The sequence below is a fragment of the Palaemon carinicauda genome, chromosome 16 (genome assembly GCF_036898095.1).
Source record: "Palaemon carinicauda isolate YSFRI2023 chromosome 16, ASM3689809v2, whole genome shotgun sequence".
In the NCBI taxonomy this organism is placed as follows: domain Eukaryota; kingdom Metazoa; phylum Arthropoda; class Malacostraca; order Decapoda; family Palaemonidae; genus Palaemon; species Palaemon carinicauda.
The window spans coordinates 128,978,594-128,999,158 of NC_090740.1; the positions used below are offsets into that span (position 1 = coordinate 128,978,594).

A 20,565-nucleotide genomic window follows, 5' to 3' on the forward strand; every position below is an offset into this window, starting at 1 on the left:
CTTGACTTAGAACCTGAGAGAAGAGCCCAATCATATATATCGTTAAAACATATTATTGTTAAAGGAAAAAACTGAAATATTTCCCAAAATGAAAAGTTCCTTTATTAGGATCAAAACCATTAAGTTAAGAAAGAATGAACAAAACGCTAGACACGGTTACTCTTACTGCAACGTGAAACCGTGAACATTCTTTCTCTATCGTAACGATAGAGTGCAAGTTGAACGTTCTGAACGTCAACAACTGCAGAGACAAAACAAAACGTTAGTTCAACTTTGAAAACAGTACGAGACTATCAAAGAAATTCTTTCAAACTCTGTGGCGGTAATAGCATAATATGTTAACAGGTAAAACCGAAATGACGGGCTCAATGTTAATTAACTTCGGTACCAAGAAAAGACCGCCTACTATTAGGAAGGTCGAATATAAACAAATATAAAAATTAATTTTAATAAGTTTATAATAAAAGGAAGTTAATCGAAGAGGCCTATAAGAGGCGGAGAGATATAAAATAAATCTATAACTTTTGTTAAGCAAAATTAAGAAAGAGAGTCTATACTCTCTTAGACACCAACACTTCCGTCTAAGGGAAGGGTCGGCCATTGAAAGGTGAACGAGAGTTCATACTCTCTTCGTCACCATAATTAATCAAATTAATTCCAAAAGCTAACTAAGCTAATATAGAAGTTTCCAGTAAAGCGACAGCCGAAATCAAAGAAAAATACTTCACCAAAGTCGTGAAAATACTCCAAGAACATAAGCGTATCCCAGAACGTCTTAACCGGAGCACGACAGAGGAATAATTGAGGAGGTGTCAACAAGAAGTACTTGAGTACCTGGCCACAGGTGGCGCTGGTAAGTACACCCCCTTCTAGTATTGTGATAGCTGGCGTATCCCTCCATAGAATTCTGTCGGGCAACGGAGTTGACAGCTACATGATTATCGGGTAAGTTTAATATTGAAAATTCTAGTGCCACATTATTATCATTATTAATAGCTAAGCTACATCCCTAGTTGGAAAAACATGATGCTATAAGCACAAGGGCTCCAACAGGGAAGAATAGCCCAGTGAGGAAAGGAAACAAGGAAATAAACAAACTACAAGCAAAGAAATAACAAACAAAATAAAATATCCAAAGATCATTAACAATATTATACTAGATCTATCATATATAAACTAAAAAATTCATAAAAACCAGAGAAAGAGAAACAAGCTAGAATAGCGTGACCGTGTGTACCCTCAAGCGAGAGAACTCTAACCCAAGACAATGAAAGACCATGGTACAGAAGCTATGGCACTACCCAAGGCAATGGAAAACCAGAGTACAGAGGCTATGGCACTACCCAAGACAAGAGAACAATGGTTTGATTTTGGTGTGTCCTGCTAGAAGAGCTGCTTACCATAGCTAAAGCATTTCTTCTACCCTTACCAAGAGGAAAGTAGCCACTGAACAATACATTGCAGTAGTAAACCCATTGAGCAATGAAGAATTTTTTGGTAATCTCAGTGTTGTCAGGTGTATGAGGAAGAAGAGACATATACATGAATAGTTGAAACAAGTTGAAGCAAGACTCAACTGAGGAGAGGCACTGGTCTAGACAGTAGTGCTAACTTCTGCTGCAACAAGTTGGTGATATATGCAAGGCACAAAATACACTTCATTACTCAAAAAGACGACAAAGAAACCTCTTGAATAGGAGACTCATCAAGGTTATGAGAAGGCTGCATTCTTACAGTAAAAAGGGGGAAACAGAACAGATCTTCATTGAAATTTTGCGAGCCTGCTTTCTGTGATCATGAGTCAAAAGTTCGTGTAGTTTTTCTTCCATTTAATTTTCATATTCTAGTGGCTATATGGTACAGCAAACATTTTCATCCAGAATAGTAGTACAATAATTATGAGATTAAGATGATCTCTTCTCCCCTACCAAGTAGTTCTATTATAGACTCATTTTCACTAATTTCAGGGACAACAATCATGATTATATTACAGCGTAATGTAATGCAGTATCTATATCACTTCTTTTTGTTGTGTAAGAATTGACTATATATATAACAGCATGTATTTCATTGATTGATGAAAGTTTCAAATCATGGTCATATAACAGTATATTGTAAGAGAAAGAATTACAATATACTGTTATATGACCATGATTTGAAACTTTCATCAATCAATGAAATACATGCTGTTATATACATAGTCATTTCTTACACAACAAAAAGTAGTGATATAGATACTGCATTACATTACGCTGTAGTATAATCATGATAAGGAACTTTCTTCATCAAACAGCAGTCTCTTTTATACTGTATTTTTCTTCCATAGTTGAACTGAGAGAAAATAAAAAACCTGATATTACTCATACTTTAGAGTATCAGCCTTGTTTTGGGGAATCCAGTTCAAATTATTATTATTATTATTATTATTATTATTATTATTATTATTATTATTATTATTATTATTATTATTATCATTATTATTACTTGTTAAGCTACAACCCTAGTTGGAAAAGTGGGATGCTATAAGTATAAGAGCTCCAACAGAGAAAAATAGGCCAGTGAGGAAAGGATATAAGGAAATAAATACACAATTAAAATAAAAAATATTTTTAGAACACAAACATTAAAATAGAAAACTTCATTGGTAGACCGATTCTAGCATAATAATGTGAAAGAAAACTAAATGCAACTACAGTAGTTTGTTGTTCATTTTTTGGGGTAAACCATTATTTTTTTTATCATATATTCAATAGAATTGCTGGGCTTTTAGGGTACCAAAATAGGAAATGAAGAATTTATAGTTGTGTAGAGACCATATTCATAAAAACAAAGACTTGCTTGTAGTTTAGCTTACATGTAGAAGAGACAGCATAATAATATGGATGCGCTATTACCACGTCCAAACACAACTTGTTTTTCATCATCAGTCTTTAATTGCACACTATCATAATTATGTTTTTACAAGTCTGTTTTTTCTATATTTTTAGACCAATATTTCAGTACTGTACAAGGGGATAATTATTTTAAATCCTTTCAGTCATGTCGAGTTGTAAACAGCTAACATTAAAAGCTTGTTCAAAAAAGGTAGTGCATACTCTGATTAGTTAATTAACAAAACCTTTTCCAAAGAAAAAATATTAGCAGAAACAGGCACATGCTCTCTCTAGGAGATTGACATAGACTGAGCCACTAAAGGAGGAATAAGCTAGTGTGAATTATTTAAAACCTCAATAGTATCTCTATATTCAGGAATTAAAAGTAGTACTGCTGCACATAACTGACGATTTCTAAATATTTTTAATATTTTCAAGCCTATTGTCCATCAAACCATTAATCTCAGATCTGAGATCCCCTTTTAAATCACAATGACCAAAGGCTAGAAACACACTGAATCTTCAAACCACTTATTTGACCTACATAGGAGGATGTAGCTGGTGAGGTAAGGGGGGAAGCAGGGAGGTTAGCAGGAGATGAACCTGGGGAAACTGACCCGAAACTAAGACTCCTCACTATTTTCTATCGTTCAGCTTCCCTATCTTTAACTTTAGCTTAAACTAATTGTAAGTAATTAGTCATAAGCTCCTAAGCTAATTGTAAATAATTAGTCATGAGCTCCTAAGCTAATTGTAAATAATTAGCCATAAGCTCCACTGATAAAGAGATAAACTCAACACAGCACACAAGTAAGGAGCATCTCTACATATGCATTTCAAATGAGAATCAATTTTAACCAGCAAAAAGATTATTCCCTTTACATTCTCTACAAAATCTAGGCTTTATAAATTTGGAAGATATACCTCTAAAATCCCTTAAAGGAAGGGAGCATGGTACCATCTAAATGAGATGAAAAATCAAGCAATATACGGTAATTGCGTTTGGCCGAAGATAGATCAACAGAAAGACTGATTAAAATAGTGGCTGGTCAAAGGGGAAAGTTTACAGTACTCACTTATTTATTCACCATGCCTCTTTTTCCCTCGGGAATAAAGGCATACATACATATTAGCAAAACTTTTTTTTTTATCATTTACTTTGTCGTAAGCTCTTCCTTCTCAGAATGAATAGCACTTAAATCCCAGGTAGTTTTATTGAAATAAAGCAATTATGTTTTGTGGATACTCTAATCATGACGTATTTCCTTCACAACAAGACTAACATATGTGGAGATAAGAGTCAAGGAACTTGACACTACATGAGTTAATGCAAGAAACCCATTAAACTAAACAGTAAAATGTACTTACCCTTGCTCCCTCATTACATCTTCCATCTCTGCACATTTAAGCTCAAGAGCACGTTTCCGTGCATGAGCAAGAATTTCTGCATTTGGTCCTTTGGTGGTCTGGGCCTCTAATTTCATTAATTCCTCTTCTGTCCGAAAATCAATCTGAGAAGAAACAGAATCATTTTAAATTACTTCAAAGCAATAATAACAGTCAAGAAAAATAAATTACATATTCATTTAGAAGATATAATATTGTAATTCAAAAAATAATTAACTCAAGAAGAGAGTTAGCAACACCCATACTAAACTTTCCTAAATTGTAAATACAGTCCACTATCCTTATCCACAGTTGTTCTTATAAATGAATGAACATTTGTTAAAAATTTTGACAATCATACTCAGAAATTCACTTTTGTTTAAAAAAAATGGCAAAAAAAAAAAAGAAAGAAAGAGACTTCCAGAGGCAGCAATTACTGTCCATTACCCCAAAGCCAAAGAAAAGTCCTCCCTCCAAACGTAAGCTGGGGACGCTGTATGCCGGGGGTCTACTGTATATATATGTATATATATATATATGTGTGTATATACTGTATATATATATGTGTATACATATATATATATATATATATATATATATATATATATATATATATATATATATATATATATATATATATATGAGTGTGTATATTTATATGTATGTATATATATATACAGTGAACCCTCGTTTATCGCGGTAGATAGGTTCCAGACCCGGCCGCGATAGGTGAAAATCCGCGAAGTAGTGACACCATATTTACCTATTTATCTAACATGTATATTCAGACTTTTAAAACCTTTCCTTGTACGTAGTACTGTTAACAAACTACCCTTTAATGTACAGAACACTTAATTCATGTACTACAGTACCCTAAACTAAAACAGGCACAAATATTAAAGGCGATTTTATATCATGCGTTTCCTAAACACGCCAAAAAGCACGTTAAAAAATGGCAACCAATGTTTTGTTTACATTTCTCTGATCATAATGAAGAAACAAACGCATTTACTGTACACATCTGTGTATAGGTTAGTTTTTGCATTGATTATATTGATTATTCATTACAGTATGTTGATTTTGTTATTACCAATATGTATATATATATGGGTTATGAAAAAAATCCGCGAAGTGGTGAATCCGCGATGGTCGAACCGCGAAGTAGCGAGGGTTCACTGTATATATATATATATATATATATATATATATATATATATATATATTATATATATATATATATATATATATATATATATATATATATATATATATATATATATATATATATATATATATATATATACAAATATGTGTCTTTCCTAGTTCCTTTCTAGCTTGACTATTCTAAGCTATAATGGTTAAAATATTAATATTATACATAAATTGTTTATCATGTGAGATAAACAACAGCATGTCGGTGGCATATCGGCTGGACCAGTACCGCCAGGTACTACCCCACCGGCATGTCGCCGGCCGGACTGTGCCGCCAGGTGCTAGTCCAGCCGGCAACATGCCGGTTGAACTACAGTATATGATTGTACAGTAGCCAGTATATTTGCAGTATAGTATATACTGCAGACAGAAAACTATAGTATATATTATACAGTAGTTATTTTCCAACATACCTTGTGTATCCTTGCACAGTCTGTTGCCAAGACAAATCCTATATTGAAACAATAGAATTCCTTCTATACTCTGATTAGAAATCAGTTAATAACTTACCCTACAATATTAAATAGTTTTAGAAGGGTCAGTGGTAATACACTTTCCTATCCCCAGAGGTTAGAACCCATCTCTTTAAGTTTGGCCTGATCAGGAAAAATATAATCTTAATGTTAGGGGAGGACACAGCAACTGGCTGGGAGGGATACACAAGAATGTGTCTTTCCTAATTTCTTTCTAGCTTACTATCCTAAGCTATAATGATTAAAATATTAATATTTTGCATATCTGTTTACCATGTGAAATAAACAATCGCAACTCATTTTTTGGGGCTCAGGCCATGTCGTCCTGATGGAAGGTTCCCTTAAGTAGCTTCCTAGGGTATATTTGACTACAATGATATACCCAAAGAATTTAACTTAAGGTCTCCAGAATTATAACTCCTGGCAATAATATCCTTAAAGTTTCCCTTAAGGATATCGCATAATATCAGGGGATGTATTCTTGACACGCCACATAGCAATCTGCACCCCGCATACCGTTTACGCTTCGAGGGGGAAAAGTGGCAAAATAAAAGAGGAGCCGTTAATAAGGTTCCCTTCCTCTGTTACTGTTTGAGTGCTCAGATGGCACCACCATTGCCGCCATCTATATTCCCTTTTCTGTATCGAACTCGCTCAGTGATTTTCCCGGTAGCTCTCTCAGTATTTCAGATTTATCATGCAATCTCCAGCTTCTTCTGCCTCTGGAAAGTTGAGTATTTGATCCTTATGTTGTATAAATTTAGCTCTGTCCGTTAGGTAAAAAATAAAGTGAAAATTAAGTTAATTTTTGGCAGAGCTATTGCTTGAACCGGAGGCGTCTTCGGCGCTGTCGTTCGTAACGCACGAGTTATTTAGTTAGCCAGAAAGACTTTCCCAGTATAGTAGCATAAATTAAATTAGCTATTTAGTCTTCATTGCTAGGAATTAATTATATTATGCCGATTGTATTCGCATTAGCTTCAGCGATTTAGGTAACCAATCTAAAGGTAAATTCACTGGGAATATCACTATAGTCAAATATACCCTAGGAAGCTACTCATAAGAACCTTCCATCAGGACGACATGGCTATCTCACCCAAAAATAGATTTTTCGCTTCGCTCAAAATCCGTTTTCTATTTCTAGTCCAGTCGGCGACATGCCAGCCGGACCATGCCGCCAGGTGCATGGCAGCACACCGGCTGAACTACAGTATATGATTATACAGTAACCAGTATAATTGCAATATAGTACATACTGCAAACAGAAAACTATAGTATTATTATACAGTAGTTAATTTCTAACATATCTTGTGCACCCTTGTACAGGCTTTTGCTGAGACCGAACCTATATTGAACGAATAGAATTCCTTCAATACTCTGATTGGAAATCAGTTAATACTTACCCCACAATATTAAATAATTAGAAGGGTCAGTGGCAGTGTACACTTCTTCTATCCCTAGGGGTTAGAACCCTTCTCTTCGAGTTGCCCTGATAAAGGAAACTCTTTATCTTTAATATTGGGGGGAGGTTACAGCAATTGGCTGAGAGGGATACATAAGTACTGTATGTGTCTTTCCCTATTTCTTTCTAGCTTACTATCCTAAGCTATAATGATTAAAATATGAATACAGTAATTGCATATCTGTTTATCATGTGAGATAAACAATCATATACTCATTTTGTTTTCCTTTCTTTACAGGAGGAACCCCAGATGACATGCAATGCGATCTTCTGTAATCTTAGGAGTAAGTACTTCTACAGTCATACAGCATGCAAGTCTCATGCCCCCTGCACCATTACTGTATTACCGAATCCCAGCAATATTGGGACCCCCAAGTCTGCAATATCGGCCGGACCTTAGTGACTGAAGGTTTTGATGACCCCAAGTCAACGGAGTCTAGGGATGCAGCATGTAAAAAGCTACGCAAATGGGTAAGAGGGTTCCAGAACTCTCCGGGACCATACCTACCTAACAATAGGAAGCGTAGTTTACTGTTCCTGAAAGCGGGTAGTGAAATGGTTTTGCCCCAAGCACAACTCGCACCTCCCTGCGTCCAGATTGCCATCGAGACGGATGGCAGGGAGGCACCTCTGGGAGAAGATGGCGATGTCGTGTCGGAATTTCTTCCGTCTGTGCCGGGCCTGGAGCCGTTACCCTCGACGTCTTCACCTTCTACCCCTCCATTGGACAACACGAGCCAGGCGTTGGCCCATCTTACGGATTTAATGGAGAAAATTCGCAAACGAGGCAAAGCAAGGGAAGCGAAATTCAAGAGAGCTCAGTGAAGCTCCACTTATCGCCTCCCGAGGGTCATTCAAACAACCCAGAGACCAAGACATCCCGACCTGCTCCAAAACCAATCACTGGAGGTATCCGGAGCTTATACCGATTTGGAATGGCAAACTCTACATCTCAGAAAAGATGGGAGCTGTCCCCTTAGACGACATCCAGTTTTGGCCAAGCTTTAACGCTTTCCCTGATTGCTGCATTCGACTGAAGCATGAACCAATATCAAAAGAGGAGACAGAACCGGAGGAAGTCATGGTTTTCGACCACGATAAGGCACAGGCTCTATTGTCAAGTAGCCTGAGAAAGGAGGGTTATTCGGTATCAAAAGTATCCGCCTTGAGCAAGAAACACCCTACCTTGCTCCTGCTTCAATAGCATTCCCCTTTACGTGGAAAGCATTTAAATCTGTTGCCAAGGCAGTGGAGGCAGGCAAACAATGCACTGCGCTTGAGGAGTGCAGGCCTCTGTCACTAGCCTTACCCATGCAGGAGAAGGAATGGAAGGATGTCCACCTAACCTTCTCAGTAGGGAAACTGGACGCGTATATCGCTGGACGATGGTTTAGTGAGAATCTCCCTAAACATTTTGAGTTTCTCTTGTGCAAGGAACAAGAGACTAAAGAGAGACTCGCGGGCTCTTTATCCCTACAAAACTGCAAAGAGATGTGTGCAGGCCAACGAAGTACCCCAGACATGCTCATGGTCATGGCCAAAATGCATAAGGCCACCTTAGTAAAAGGCCTATATGCTTTTATGAAGGCTAGGAGAGCCTGTAGAGAGTTCGTGTTTGCTGCTGCAACAGTGAAACATGAACCCAGGAAGCTGATATCTTCCAACATCTGGGGTAAAAACCTCTTTCCAAACGATGTAGTCAAAGAGGTAGTTGAGAAAGCCATCACAGAGAATAGGAACCTTCTCCAGAAGTGGGGCATCTCTTCAAAGAGGAAGTCTTCCCCGATTGTGGGTCCCCAACCTAAAAGGAAGATGAAAAAGTCTATATATTTCCCTCGGCCTACTTCAACAACATCCCACAGTTTCTATGACCACGGTGCCCCTGGTAGCCAGTGGAGGAGTTAAACACTCCGATCAATCGAAGCAAGGAGACGCTTCCGGTAGGAGGGAGGCTCCAACAATTTCAGTATCGTTGGACCTTCGATCCTTGGGCCCAAGGCCTAATCAAGATTGCACTAGGATGGAAACTAGACATGTCTCCACCATCATTTCCTCAACTCTTCCAACACTTAAACCTCGTATTAGAAGAGTATACCATATAGCTCTTGAGCGTACAGGTTATAAGGAAAGCAAAGTCCACCAAATTCTAGGGAAGGCTGTATTGTGTTCCCAAGAAGGACTCAAGAAAACTCAGTCATTCTGGACTTGTTGCCACCCAACAAGGTCATAAGAAACAGCAAGTTCAAGATGTTAATCCTTCTATACATAAGGACCCTATTGAAAAATATGTTATTTTGATAATAAAATAAATTTTTGAATATACTTACCCGGTGATTATATAGCTGCAACTCTGTTGCCCGACAGACAACTCTACGGTAAAAACTCGCCAGCGATCACTACACAGGTTGCGGGTGTGCCCAACAGCGCCATCTGTCGTCCAGATACCCAGTACTCAATGTAAACAAAGACTCAATTTTCTCCTCGTCCCACTGCGTCTCTATTGGGGAGGAAGGGAGGGTCCTTTAATTTATAATCACCGGGTAAGTATATTCAAAAATTTATTTTATTATCAAAATAACATTTTTCAATATTTAACTTAGCCGGTGATTATATAGCTGATTCACACCCAGGGGGGTGGGTAGAGACCAGCAATATATGTTTACACTTTTATGAGCTAAGAGTTTTTATTTCATTTTAGAAGTTATCAAAATAACAAAAACAAAATAAATAGGTACCTGGTAAGGAAGTCGACTTGAACAATTACTCTGCCTTTTAAGTACGTCTTCCTTACGGAGCCTCGCGATCCTCTTAGGATGCTGATCGACCCCTAGGATCTGAAGTATCAAGGGTTGCAACCCATACAACAGGACCTCATCAAAACCCCTAATCTAGGCGCTCTCAAGAAATGACTTTGACCACCCGCCAAATCAACCAGGATGCGAAAGGCTTCTTAGCCTTCCGGACAACCCAAAAAACAACAATAAAAACATTTCAAGAGAAAGATTAAAAGGGTATGGAATTAGGGAATTGTAGTGGTTGAGCCCTCACCCACTACTGCACTCGCTGCTACGAATGGTCCCAGTGTGTAGCAGTTCTTGTAAAGAGACTGGACATCTTTCAAGTAAAATGACGCGAACACTGACTTGCTTCTCCAATAGGTTGCGTCCATTATACTTTGCAGAGATATATTTTGCTTAAAGGCCACGGAAGTTGTTACAGCTCTAACTTCGTGCGTCTTCACCTTAAGCAAAGTTCGGTCTTCCTCACTCAGATGTGAATGAGCTTCTCGTATTAACAATCTGATAAAGTCTGACCAAGCATTCTTTGACAAAGGCAAGGATGGTTTCTTAACTGAACACCATAAAGCTTCAGATTGTCCTTGTAAAGGTTTAGTACGCTTTAAATAGAACTTAAGAGCTCTAACAGGGCATAAGACTCTTTCTAGTTCATTGCCTACGATCTCCGATAAGCTGGGGATATCGAAAGATTTAGGCCAAGGCCGAGAAGGCAGCTCATTTTTGGCTAGAAAACCAAGTTGTAGCGAACAAGTGGCTTTTTCTGACGAAAATCCTATGTTCTTGCTGAAGGCATGAATCTCACTGACTCTTTTAGCTGAGGCTAAGCATACCAGGAAAAGAGTCTTAAGAGTGAGATCTTTCAGGGAGGCTGATTGTAACGACTCCAACCTGTCTGACATGAAATATCTTAGTACCACGTCTAAATTCCATCCAGGGGTAGCCAAACGACGCTCCTTGGTGGTCTCAAAAGACTTAAGGAGGTCTTGCAGATCTTTATGTTTGGAAAGATCTAAGCCTCTATGCCGGAAGACCGATGCCAACATGCTTCTGTAGCCCTTGATAGTGGGAGCTGAAAGGGATCGTCCTTTTCTCAGGTATAAGAGAAAAACAGCTATTTGAGCAACAGAGGTACTGGTCGAGGATACAGAAACTGACTTGTACCAGTCTCGGAAGACTTCCCACTTCGATTGGTAGACTCTAATGGAAGAAGCTCTCCTTGCTCTAGCAATCGCACTGGCTGCTTCCTTCGAAAAGCCTCTAGCTCTCGAGAGTCTTTCGATAGTCTGAAGGCAGTCAGACGAAGAGCGTGGAAGCTTTGGAGTACCTTCTTTACGTGTGGCTGACGTAGGTCTACCCTTAGAGGAAGACTACTGGGAACGTCTACTAACCATCGAAGTATCTCGGTGAACCATTCTCTCGCGGGCCAGAGGGAAGCAACTAACGTCAACCTTGTCCCTTCGTGAGAGGCGAACTTCTGCAGTACCTTGTTGACAATCTTGAACGGTGGGAATGCGTAGAGATCCAGATGTGACCAATCTAGGAGGAAAGCATCTATATGTATTGCTGCTGGGTCCGGGACTGGAGAGCAATAGATTGGAAGCCTCTTGGTCAGCGAGGTTGCAAAGAGATCTATGGATGGTTTTACCCCAAGTGGCCAAAAGTCTCTTGCACACATCCTTGTGGAGGGTCCATTCGGTTGGAATTACTTGCCCTTTCCGACTGAGACAATCTGCTATGACGTTCAAGTCGCCTTGGATGAACCTCGTTACTAGTGAGATGTCTTGACCTTTTGACCAGATGAGCAGGTCCCTTGCGATCTCGTACAACGTCAGTGAGTGGGTACCTCCTTGTTTGGAGATGTACGCCAAGGCCGTGGTGATGTCCGAGTTAACTGTCACCACTTTGCCTCGAAGGAGAGACTTGAAGCTTTTCAAGGCCAGATGTACTGCCAACAGCTCCTTGCAGTTGATATGCATGCTCCTCTGACTCGAGTTCCACAGTCCTGAGCATTCCCGACCGTCTAGTGTCGCGCCCCAGCCCACGTCCGATGCGTCCGAGAAGAGAACGTGGTTGGGAGTCTGAACAGCCAGGGGAAGACCCTCTCTTAGGTTGATATTGTCCTTCCATCAAGTCAGACAAGACTTTATCTTTTCGGAAACCGGGATCGAGACCGCTTCTAGCGTCTTGTCCTTTTTCCAGTGAAAAGCTAGATGGTATTGAAGAGGACGGAGGTGTAGTCTTCCTAGTGACACAAATTGTTCCACGGATGACAGCGTCCCTACCAGACTCATCCACAGCCTGACTGAGCAGCGTTCCTTCTTCAGCATCTTCTGAATGGATAGCAGGGCTTGATCTATTCTGGGGGCTGATCGTCTTGTTGTTCAGCAACGTCCTCATCAGAGGGTTCCTCATCCGAAAACTGATGAGGAAACGGCAACGGAGTGGGCAACGTCTGGCTCGCTGAGTCCGGTCGCACTGGTGCATGCGTGACGGAGCCGGACGCAACATCATGGAACTACTGCACAGTCTGTGAACTGTCAACAACCATGGGTGCGCGAGGAAGCACAGCGTCCACCCGAGACTGTCTAGACCGTCTGGGTTGTGCAGTCAACACCCTACCGGGTTGCTGAGGTTGACGCACTGCGTCAAAACAAGTCACCTCTGCTGGTTGTTGAACGTCCTGAACGTCAACAACCACCTCCGAGCGTCGCTTAACGTCAACGTGCGGCTGGCAACCCACACTGGGTCGCATCGGTGGAGGGACCACCTCAACTGGCAGACGCGAGTAGGTTACCTCAGCATCAACAGGGCGCACAACCGACCGGTTGGAAGGTTGTTGGCCAGAAGGTTCGGTAGCAACCTTCTCCGCATTAAAGTCCTCTATCAGGACGCAAGCTTGGACTGCATGTCTTGCAGCAAAGCCCAATTAGGGTCTACGGGAGCAGGTGTGGCAACAGACGGGGTTAGCGACTGAGGCGGTACCGCTTACCATCCCTGAAATCCTTGTTATGCATGACATAATTGTACAGCAAAACTTCAAAGGCTCGAAAACAGCTGTGAAGTTGACCTGTAAAGAACTTGGAGCGTCTCCTGGCTAGGCGCCAGGGAGAGTCTACGAGAATTGAGAAGTCTATCTGGGCAGAGGCATGAACTCCCAAGCCGAGAACTTCTCTCGTGTCAAATCAGACTCTCGCTCTATAAACCAGTTTAAAAGAACGGAAAGCAAAGGCTGTATCCCCCAAACTCCTCCTGGTGAAAAACCAGTCGCCTAGCCAACGTAAAGCTCTCTAGGAGAGCGAGAGAGCACTAGCTTAAAAACAACGGCTTCGAAGTAGCTAGGCCTAGTGTAAGCTCTGACGTTTAGGCGAACGAGGAGCAGCAGTTACAAAAAGATCCGGACAAAGATCCTTAAAAAAATCACCATGATTTAATTAAAGTCCATAGGAGGCTAAGCAGCTTTAGGCTCCTCTCCATCTGACAGAGTCCTCAAGGGAATATCAGTAGGAGGGGGAACAGCAACTTCCTCATCTACAGGAACCTTGTCCGATAAAAGCTGAGTCTCAAGCAAGGGAGAGACCTACCGTGGTGGCAATGCTTTACAAGCAGAGTCCACACTCACTGGTGCATTAGTAGCGGCCCAGAACGCAACGTCATGTAACTGCTTGACAGTCTGTGAACTGTCAACATTGAACTGTCAACCACAACAGGAGCGTGAGGACGCACAGCGTCCACTCGAGACTGCTTTGACTGCCTAGACTGAGCAGTCAAAACAACTCTAGAATGCGGAGGTTGACGAACAGCGTCAAAACAAGTCAACTCCGATTGTTAGTGAACGTCTTGAACGTCAACAGGAGCATCAGCAAGTGGCCAACGTCCAAATGCGGCTGAAAAACCACACGAGACCGCATCGAGTGTGGTTCTAAACAACCTGACTGACGTGACTAAGCTACGCCAACGTCAACAGTAAGCACAAAGGAACGTTAGGTTGGCTGAAAGCCAGGATATCGGCAGAATAGTCTTCCATAAGGGAGGCAAGCATATACTGCATGTCTTGCCATACAACCCATTAAGGATCAACGGAAATGGTTGTGGTAAGAGACGAGGGTAACGTCTGTGACCGCAACACTTTGCCAACAAAAAAAGACTCTCGGAGTCTGTGTTACGCTTTTGTTAGGCGGCGAGCAGTTATCCGATGACTGCATAGGGTCAGAGCTGTCCTAATGGTTGTAACCAGGACGCTGGACCTGTCCTGAAAGGACTGACTTCCGCTTAAGGGCTTCGAAACCTTGTGACAGGTTTCTTATGCGAAAAGCCTTCGGATGACGAGGAGAAACAACGTCTCTCTCGTCTTATGGTAGGGGAGATCTTGGTAAGATACACCCAATACCATAGAGGGAAAACGTCTGTTCATTGATCAAGGCCTCTCGAACCCATAAGTCCTTTGACATTACTTCTCCCCTGGGCTTGGGAGCATGCAAGAGGTCCCGGACTAGGTGAACGACAGGCACGAACAGACGAACCCTCGGACGCAACACTGTAACACTTTACGCATATCACTTTATCACTTCGATTTTCTGTTTTGCACTTATTTCACTGAAATAGAAACTTTTACTGATTTCTACCTGAAACACGCAATTCTACCCTTCATTAAAAGGTAGTAATTGCGAAATCAGTCGTATAATGCAAGCTCATTAATACCAGCAAAAAACAGAAAACATATTTTAAGATAAAAAAATCAGTGGCTGGGAAAGAGACTAAACACTAGTTCATATAACTACGTTTTCAATCTCTCACCGCACATAGCCTGGGGACGAGAATAAAAAACTAAAAACGTTTTATCCTTCCTCCCCGTACAGCGACTAGGGACGAGAGTAACTCGAGAACAACGTTACCCGCTTGAACGGACGTTTTCTCTCCTCTCTCTCCCTCCGTCTCTATCTCTCTCTCTCTTTCTCTCTTGATTTCGCACCTAAGAGAAGAGCCCAATTATATTTCGTCAAAAAAACATGTTATTTGACTAAAGGAAAAAACTGAAAGGTTTTTCAAATAAAAAGTTCCTTTAAAATAGAATTTAAAACATTTAAGCTAAGAAAGAATGAACAAAACATCAGAATCGATTTACTCTTACTGCAAAGTGAAACCGTGATACACTCTCTCTCTATCGTAACGATAGAGCGCATGTTGAACGTCCTGAACGTCAACAACTGCGTAGCATAAATAAACTAAACGTTAGTTCATCTTTGAAAACAGTACGAAGACTATCAAAGAAATTCTTTCATAAAATATTACATTTAAAAAGTTTTAAATCCTTAGCTCTTTAAAAGCTAATTACGATATAAAGGGCTCAACGTTGATTAACTTCGGTTTCCAAGTTAGGACCGCCTACTCTCAGGAAGGTCTATATAAACAAAACATTAAAATTATTTTTATATGTTTATAATAAATGGAAAGTTAATCGAAGAGGCCTAATAAAGGCGGAGAGATATAAAATATATAGAGGAAAATCTATAACGTGATAAGATAATTACTAAAAGCCTAAACACACTTCCGTCTAAGGGAAGGGTCGGCCATTTAAAAGTGAAAGAAAGTCCATACTCTCTTTGTCACCATAATTAAATCTATCCAAAACGAGTTCAAGATTTAAGATGAAGATAAAACACCTGCATAGCGAAAGCTCAAAACTAGAATAAAGTACTTCACCAATTAGTTGTGAAAAAACTCCAGTTTAGCAACAGCGAGTAAGTACGTCTTGTCGATAGCTCGACAGAGAGAAAATTGAGTCTTTGTTTACATTGAGTACTGGGTATCTGGACGACAGATGGCGCTGTTGGGCACACCCGCAACCTGTGTAGCGATCGCTGGCGAGTTTTTACCGTAGAGTTGTCTGTCGGGCAACAGAGTTGCAGCTATATAATCACCGGCTAAGTTAAATATTGAAAAAAGGGGCGTTCACAGTCTCGATAGACATGACAAATGCCTATTGGCATCTTCTAATCAGTCACCCCCTCTCCTCCTACCTAGGATTCAAGTTTCAGAAGATAAAGTATGTTCTAAGAGCCATACTCTTCGGACCAAACATAGTCCCAAGTATCTTCACGGAATTGGCAGACGCAGTCGTGCAACAACCACGCCTAGAAACTGTTCAGGTAACAAAGTACCTTGACGACTGGCTGGTGCAGGCAGCACCCAAAGCAGCTGGTCTGCAAGCATCCAAGGAAGTAACCCAGTTCCTGGAACTAGAATGGGGATTTCATCTGGGATACAAAATCAACTTCAAGACGTCTCGACTCTCTCCAGCTCAAAGGTTTCAATGACTGAAAGTCCATTGAAACCTGAGGTCACATTGTCTCTCCTTTCTCTTAGGGAAGAAGAAGGAGATTGCAGGGTCGGTCGAGAGACTACTGTAATCCGACAGGATTTCAAGACGCTAACAAGAAAGAGTACTGAACTCTCTCCAGTTCGCAGTAGTGACAGACCCCGTGCTAAAAGCACAGCTGAAAGATGCGACAGGAGTCTGGAGAAGATACACATCAAGCGCTCGAAGAGATCTAAAATGACCAATATCGGCCTTACTTTGATCACTTCTCAACCCATGGTCGAAGGACAAGAGCCTAATGAGGACCGTGCCCTTGCAACCATCTCTACCATCGATGATCATCCATATGGATGCCTCGACGGAAGAATGGGGATTTCACTCCCATCAAAAGAAAGTCCAAGGGACTTGGTCATCTCTGTTCAAGGTCCTTCTCATCAACATTTTGGAAGCCATGGCAGTCCTTTTGACGTTGGAAAAACTCTCCCCACGCAGATCAGCCCTCATCAGGCTGATCTTGGACAGCGAAGTAATAGTGAGAGGTCTGAGCCGACAAGGCTCGAGATCGTCCCAGATAATCTACACGATATTAGCCATCTCTTGCCTAAAGAAAAGGCACCTATCAGCAGTTCACTTACAAATGATCCGCAATGTGACAGAGGAGGCTCTACTCAGGCTCAAGCCGATAGAGTCAGAATGGTCCACAGACGCAGACTCTTTCTCTTCCTTCCTGGAACAAGATCCGGAACTGCAGAAAGACCTCTTTGTGACGAGCGTCACCAAGAAACTACCTTGATATGTAGCCCCATACGAGGACCCTCTAGAGGAGATACCGTACGCCATGTCCCTAGTTTGGAACGGATGGACCCGGAATTTCCTGTTCCTTCCATCCAATCTCCTGCTGAAGGTCCTCAACATGCTGAGATCCTTCCAAGGAGTGGCAGCTCTAGTGGCTCCCAAATAGCCCAAGAGCTACTGGTTCCCTCTAGTGAGGGAACTGAGGCTGAGGCTGGCCCTTGCACCAAACCCAGCACCGTCTCAACAGGTTCAGAAATTGACTGTCTTCAGTTCATCACAGAGAACCCAAAACCTTCATTTCATGATTTTCTCGCCCTAGCGGTTAAGAAAAGATTTGGGATCTCAAAAGGCAGTATAGACTTCTTAGAAGAATACAGGTCAAGTCAACTAGAAGACAATATGAATCGTCTTGGAAAAAGTGGGTTGCTTTTGTTAAAGCAAAAGGACTGAAAGAAATTTCAACAGACTTCTGTCTGTCCTCCTTTATCCACCTTCATAATCAAGGTCTGGCAGCTAACACGATAACTACGTGTAAGTCAGCCTTGACTAGACCTCTTCTATATGCCTTTCAAGTGGATCAGACAAACGAAATCTTTAACAAGATCCCAAAAGCATGCGCTAGACTTAGGCCTGCAGCTCCTCCGAAGCCCATTTTATGGTCTTTGGACAAGGTCCTACATTATGCTTCATCTGTGAACAATGAAGATTGTTCTCGCAAGGATTTAACCCAGAAGGTTATTTTTCTGTTTGCTATAGCCTCAAGGGCTAGAGTTAGTGAAATAGTAGCCCTATCAAGAAATGAGGGCCACATTCAGTTCACAGAAGCGGGAGAACTGAATCTCTTTCCTAATCCAGCTTTTCTCGCCAAGAACGAGCTACCCACTAAAAGATGGGGTCCCTGGAGAATCTGCCCTCTGGAGGAAGATGTCTCTCTATGTCCGGTGGAGTGTCTAAAGGTCTATCTTCGTAGAACTTCAGACTTCAGGGGAAGACAGCTCTTCAAAGGAAAAACCTCAGAATCAAACTTATCCCTAAAACAACTGAGGGCGAAGCTCACCAGCTTCATTCGCAGAGCGGATCCTGACAATACACCAGCAGGTCAATACACCAGCAGGCCTTTCACTGCCGAGACAGAAAGGCGCATTTCTTCTCGCAGATACACGAGGAAGTCCGCTATTGCTGGAATACTGTAGTGGCATCGAGTGGAGAGATACCCCTTCCACGACACCAACCACAAAAGACTTTCCACTTTGCTTGGTAGACTCCCTCAGAGGACCTTCGCAGGTGCCGAGACATTCTCTCCGCAACCTGTTGCGAAAAGCCTCTCTCCGCGAGGAGACGCTGGATAGTCTCCAGGCGTGAAGCCGAAGCGAGGCCACGGCCCTGTGAGGGACGCCAGAGTGGGGTTGTCTGAGAAGCTTGTGTCGTGGAGGAAGCTCCCTTGGGAGTTCCGTCAGGAGTTGCAGAAGGTCCGGAAACCATTCCGCGTGATGCCATAGCGGAGCTACTAGAGTCATGGAACAGTTGACCGATAGTCTGGTCCTGTTGAGCACCCTTCTCATCAGACAGAATGGTGGGAAGGCGTACACGTCGATGTTGTCCCACCGTTGCTGGAAAGCATCTTGCCAGAGTGCCTTGGGGTCCGGGACTGGTGAGCAGTACAGGGGCAGCTTGAAGTTCAAGGCTGTCGCGAACAAGTCCACAGTCGGGGAACCCCACAAAGTCAGGACTTTGTTGGCTATCTGAGGATCCAAAGACCACTCGGTACTCACTATCTGCGAAGCCCTGCTCAGACTGTCGGCGAGCACATTCCTCTTGCCAGGAATGAAGCGAGCTGATAGTGTTATCGAGTGGGTTTCGGTCCACCTCAGAGTCTCTACTGCAAGATGGGATAGCTGTTGCGAAAAAGTGCCTCCCTGCTTGTTGATATAAGCCACTACCGTGGTGTTGTCGCTCATCACCACCACGGAGTGACCCGCCAGGGACCGTTGGAACTGCTGAAGAGCCAGAAAGATGGCCTTCAATTCTAGCAGGTTGATGTGTAGGCACTTTTCTGATTCTGACCAAAGGCCTGAGGCCCTCTGGTTCAGAGCGTGCGCCCCCCACCCTTCTTTTGACGTGTCCGAAAACAGAGTCAATTCCGGGGGGAGGACGAGAAGACTCACTCCCTTCCGCAGGTTCTCGTCGGCCAGCCACCACCGCAAGTCCGTCTGTTCCAGAGACCCCACCGGGATCAGAAAGTCCGGGGAATCGGATCCTTGATTCCACCGGGACTTGAGCCGCCATTGAAGGATCTCATCCTGAGGCGGCAGTTTGGAACCAGACGGGCCAGAGAGGATAGGTGGCCTAAGAGACGCAACCACGATTGGGCGGGGAGTTCTTTTCGCCTGAGGAAAGGTTCCGCCACCCTCCTCAGCCTTGCTATCCGGTCGTCTGATGGAAAGGCTTTGTGGAGATTGGTGTCTATTAGCATGCCTAGATAAACCAGTCGTTGGGACGGCTGCAGAGAGGACTTCTCGAGGTTTACCACGATCCCCAGATCCTGGCAAAGATCCAGAAGCCTGTCTCGGTGCCGAAGAAGGGTCGACTCCGAGTCTGCTAGGATCAGCCAATCGTCCAGGTAACGAAGGAGACGAATGCCGTTCCTGTGCGCCCAAGATGAAATCAGGGTGAACACTCTGGTGAACACCTGAGGAGCTGTGGAGAGACCGAAACACAGCACCTTGAACTGGTAGATCTTGTTGTCTAGGCAGAATCTCAGGTACTTCCTGGAAGACGGATGGATTGGGATCTGGAAGTACGCGTCCTTTAGATCCAGTGTACACATGAAGTCTTGTGGTCTCACCGCAAGTCTGACCGTGTCTGCTGTCTCCATGCTGAACCGGGTTTGTTTGACAAACCTGTTCAGAGCTGAGAGATCGATGATGGGTCTCCAGCCTCCAGTAGCCTTCTTTACAAGAAAGAGTCGACTGAAGAAGCCTGGGGAGCCGTCCACGACCTCCTGGAGAGCACCCTTCTCGAGCATGGTCTCGACTTCGGCCTGAAGGGCCAGCCCCTTTGCCGATCCCGTGGCATAGGAGCTCAACGACACTGGATTCGCTGTCAGGGGAGGTTGAGATGTCGTGAACGGGACGCGATAACCTTGGCCGATCACTGAGACCGTCCAAGCATCGGCCCCGTGTTGCTGCCACCTGCGGACGCAACGCTAAAGGCATCCCCCCACAGGTGGACATGCAGGGGGACTGCCACC

At 42.7% G+C, this 20,565-nt stretch overlaps 1 protein-coding gene across 1 annotated transcript in view; it reads right to left on the minus strand.

The window, feature by feature from the left end:
• The window catches only part of LOC137655871 (SRRM2 protein homolog rsr-2-like), a 325,653-nt gene that overhangs the window by 279,161 nt on the left and 25,927 nt on the right, over nucleotides 1–20,565 (minus strand). Inside the window, exon 3 of the mRNA XM_068390067.1 lies at nucleotides 4,242–4,384. Within this exon, the coding sequence (XP_068246168.1) occupies nucleotides 4,242–4,384 (143 nt within the window). The remainder of the gene's footprint in view (nucleotides 1–4,241; nucleotides 4,385–20,565) is intronic.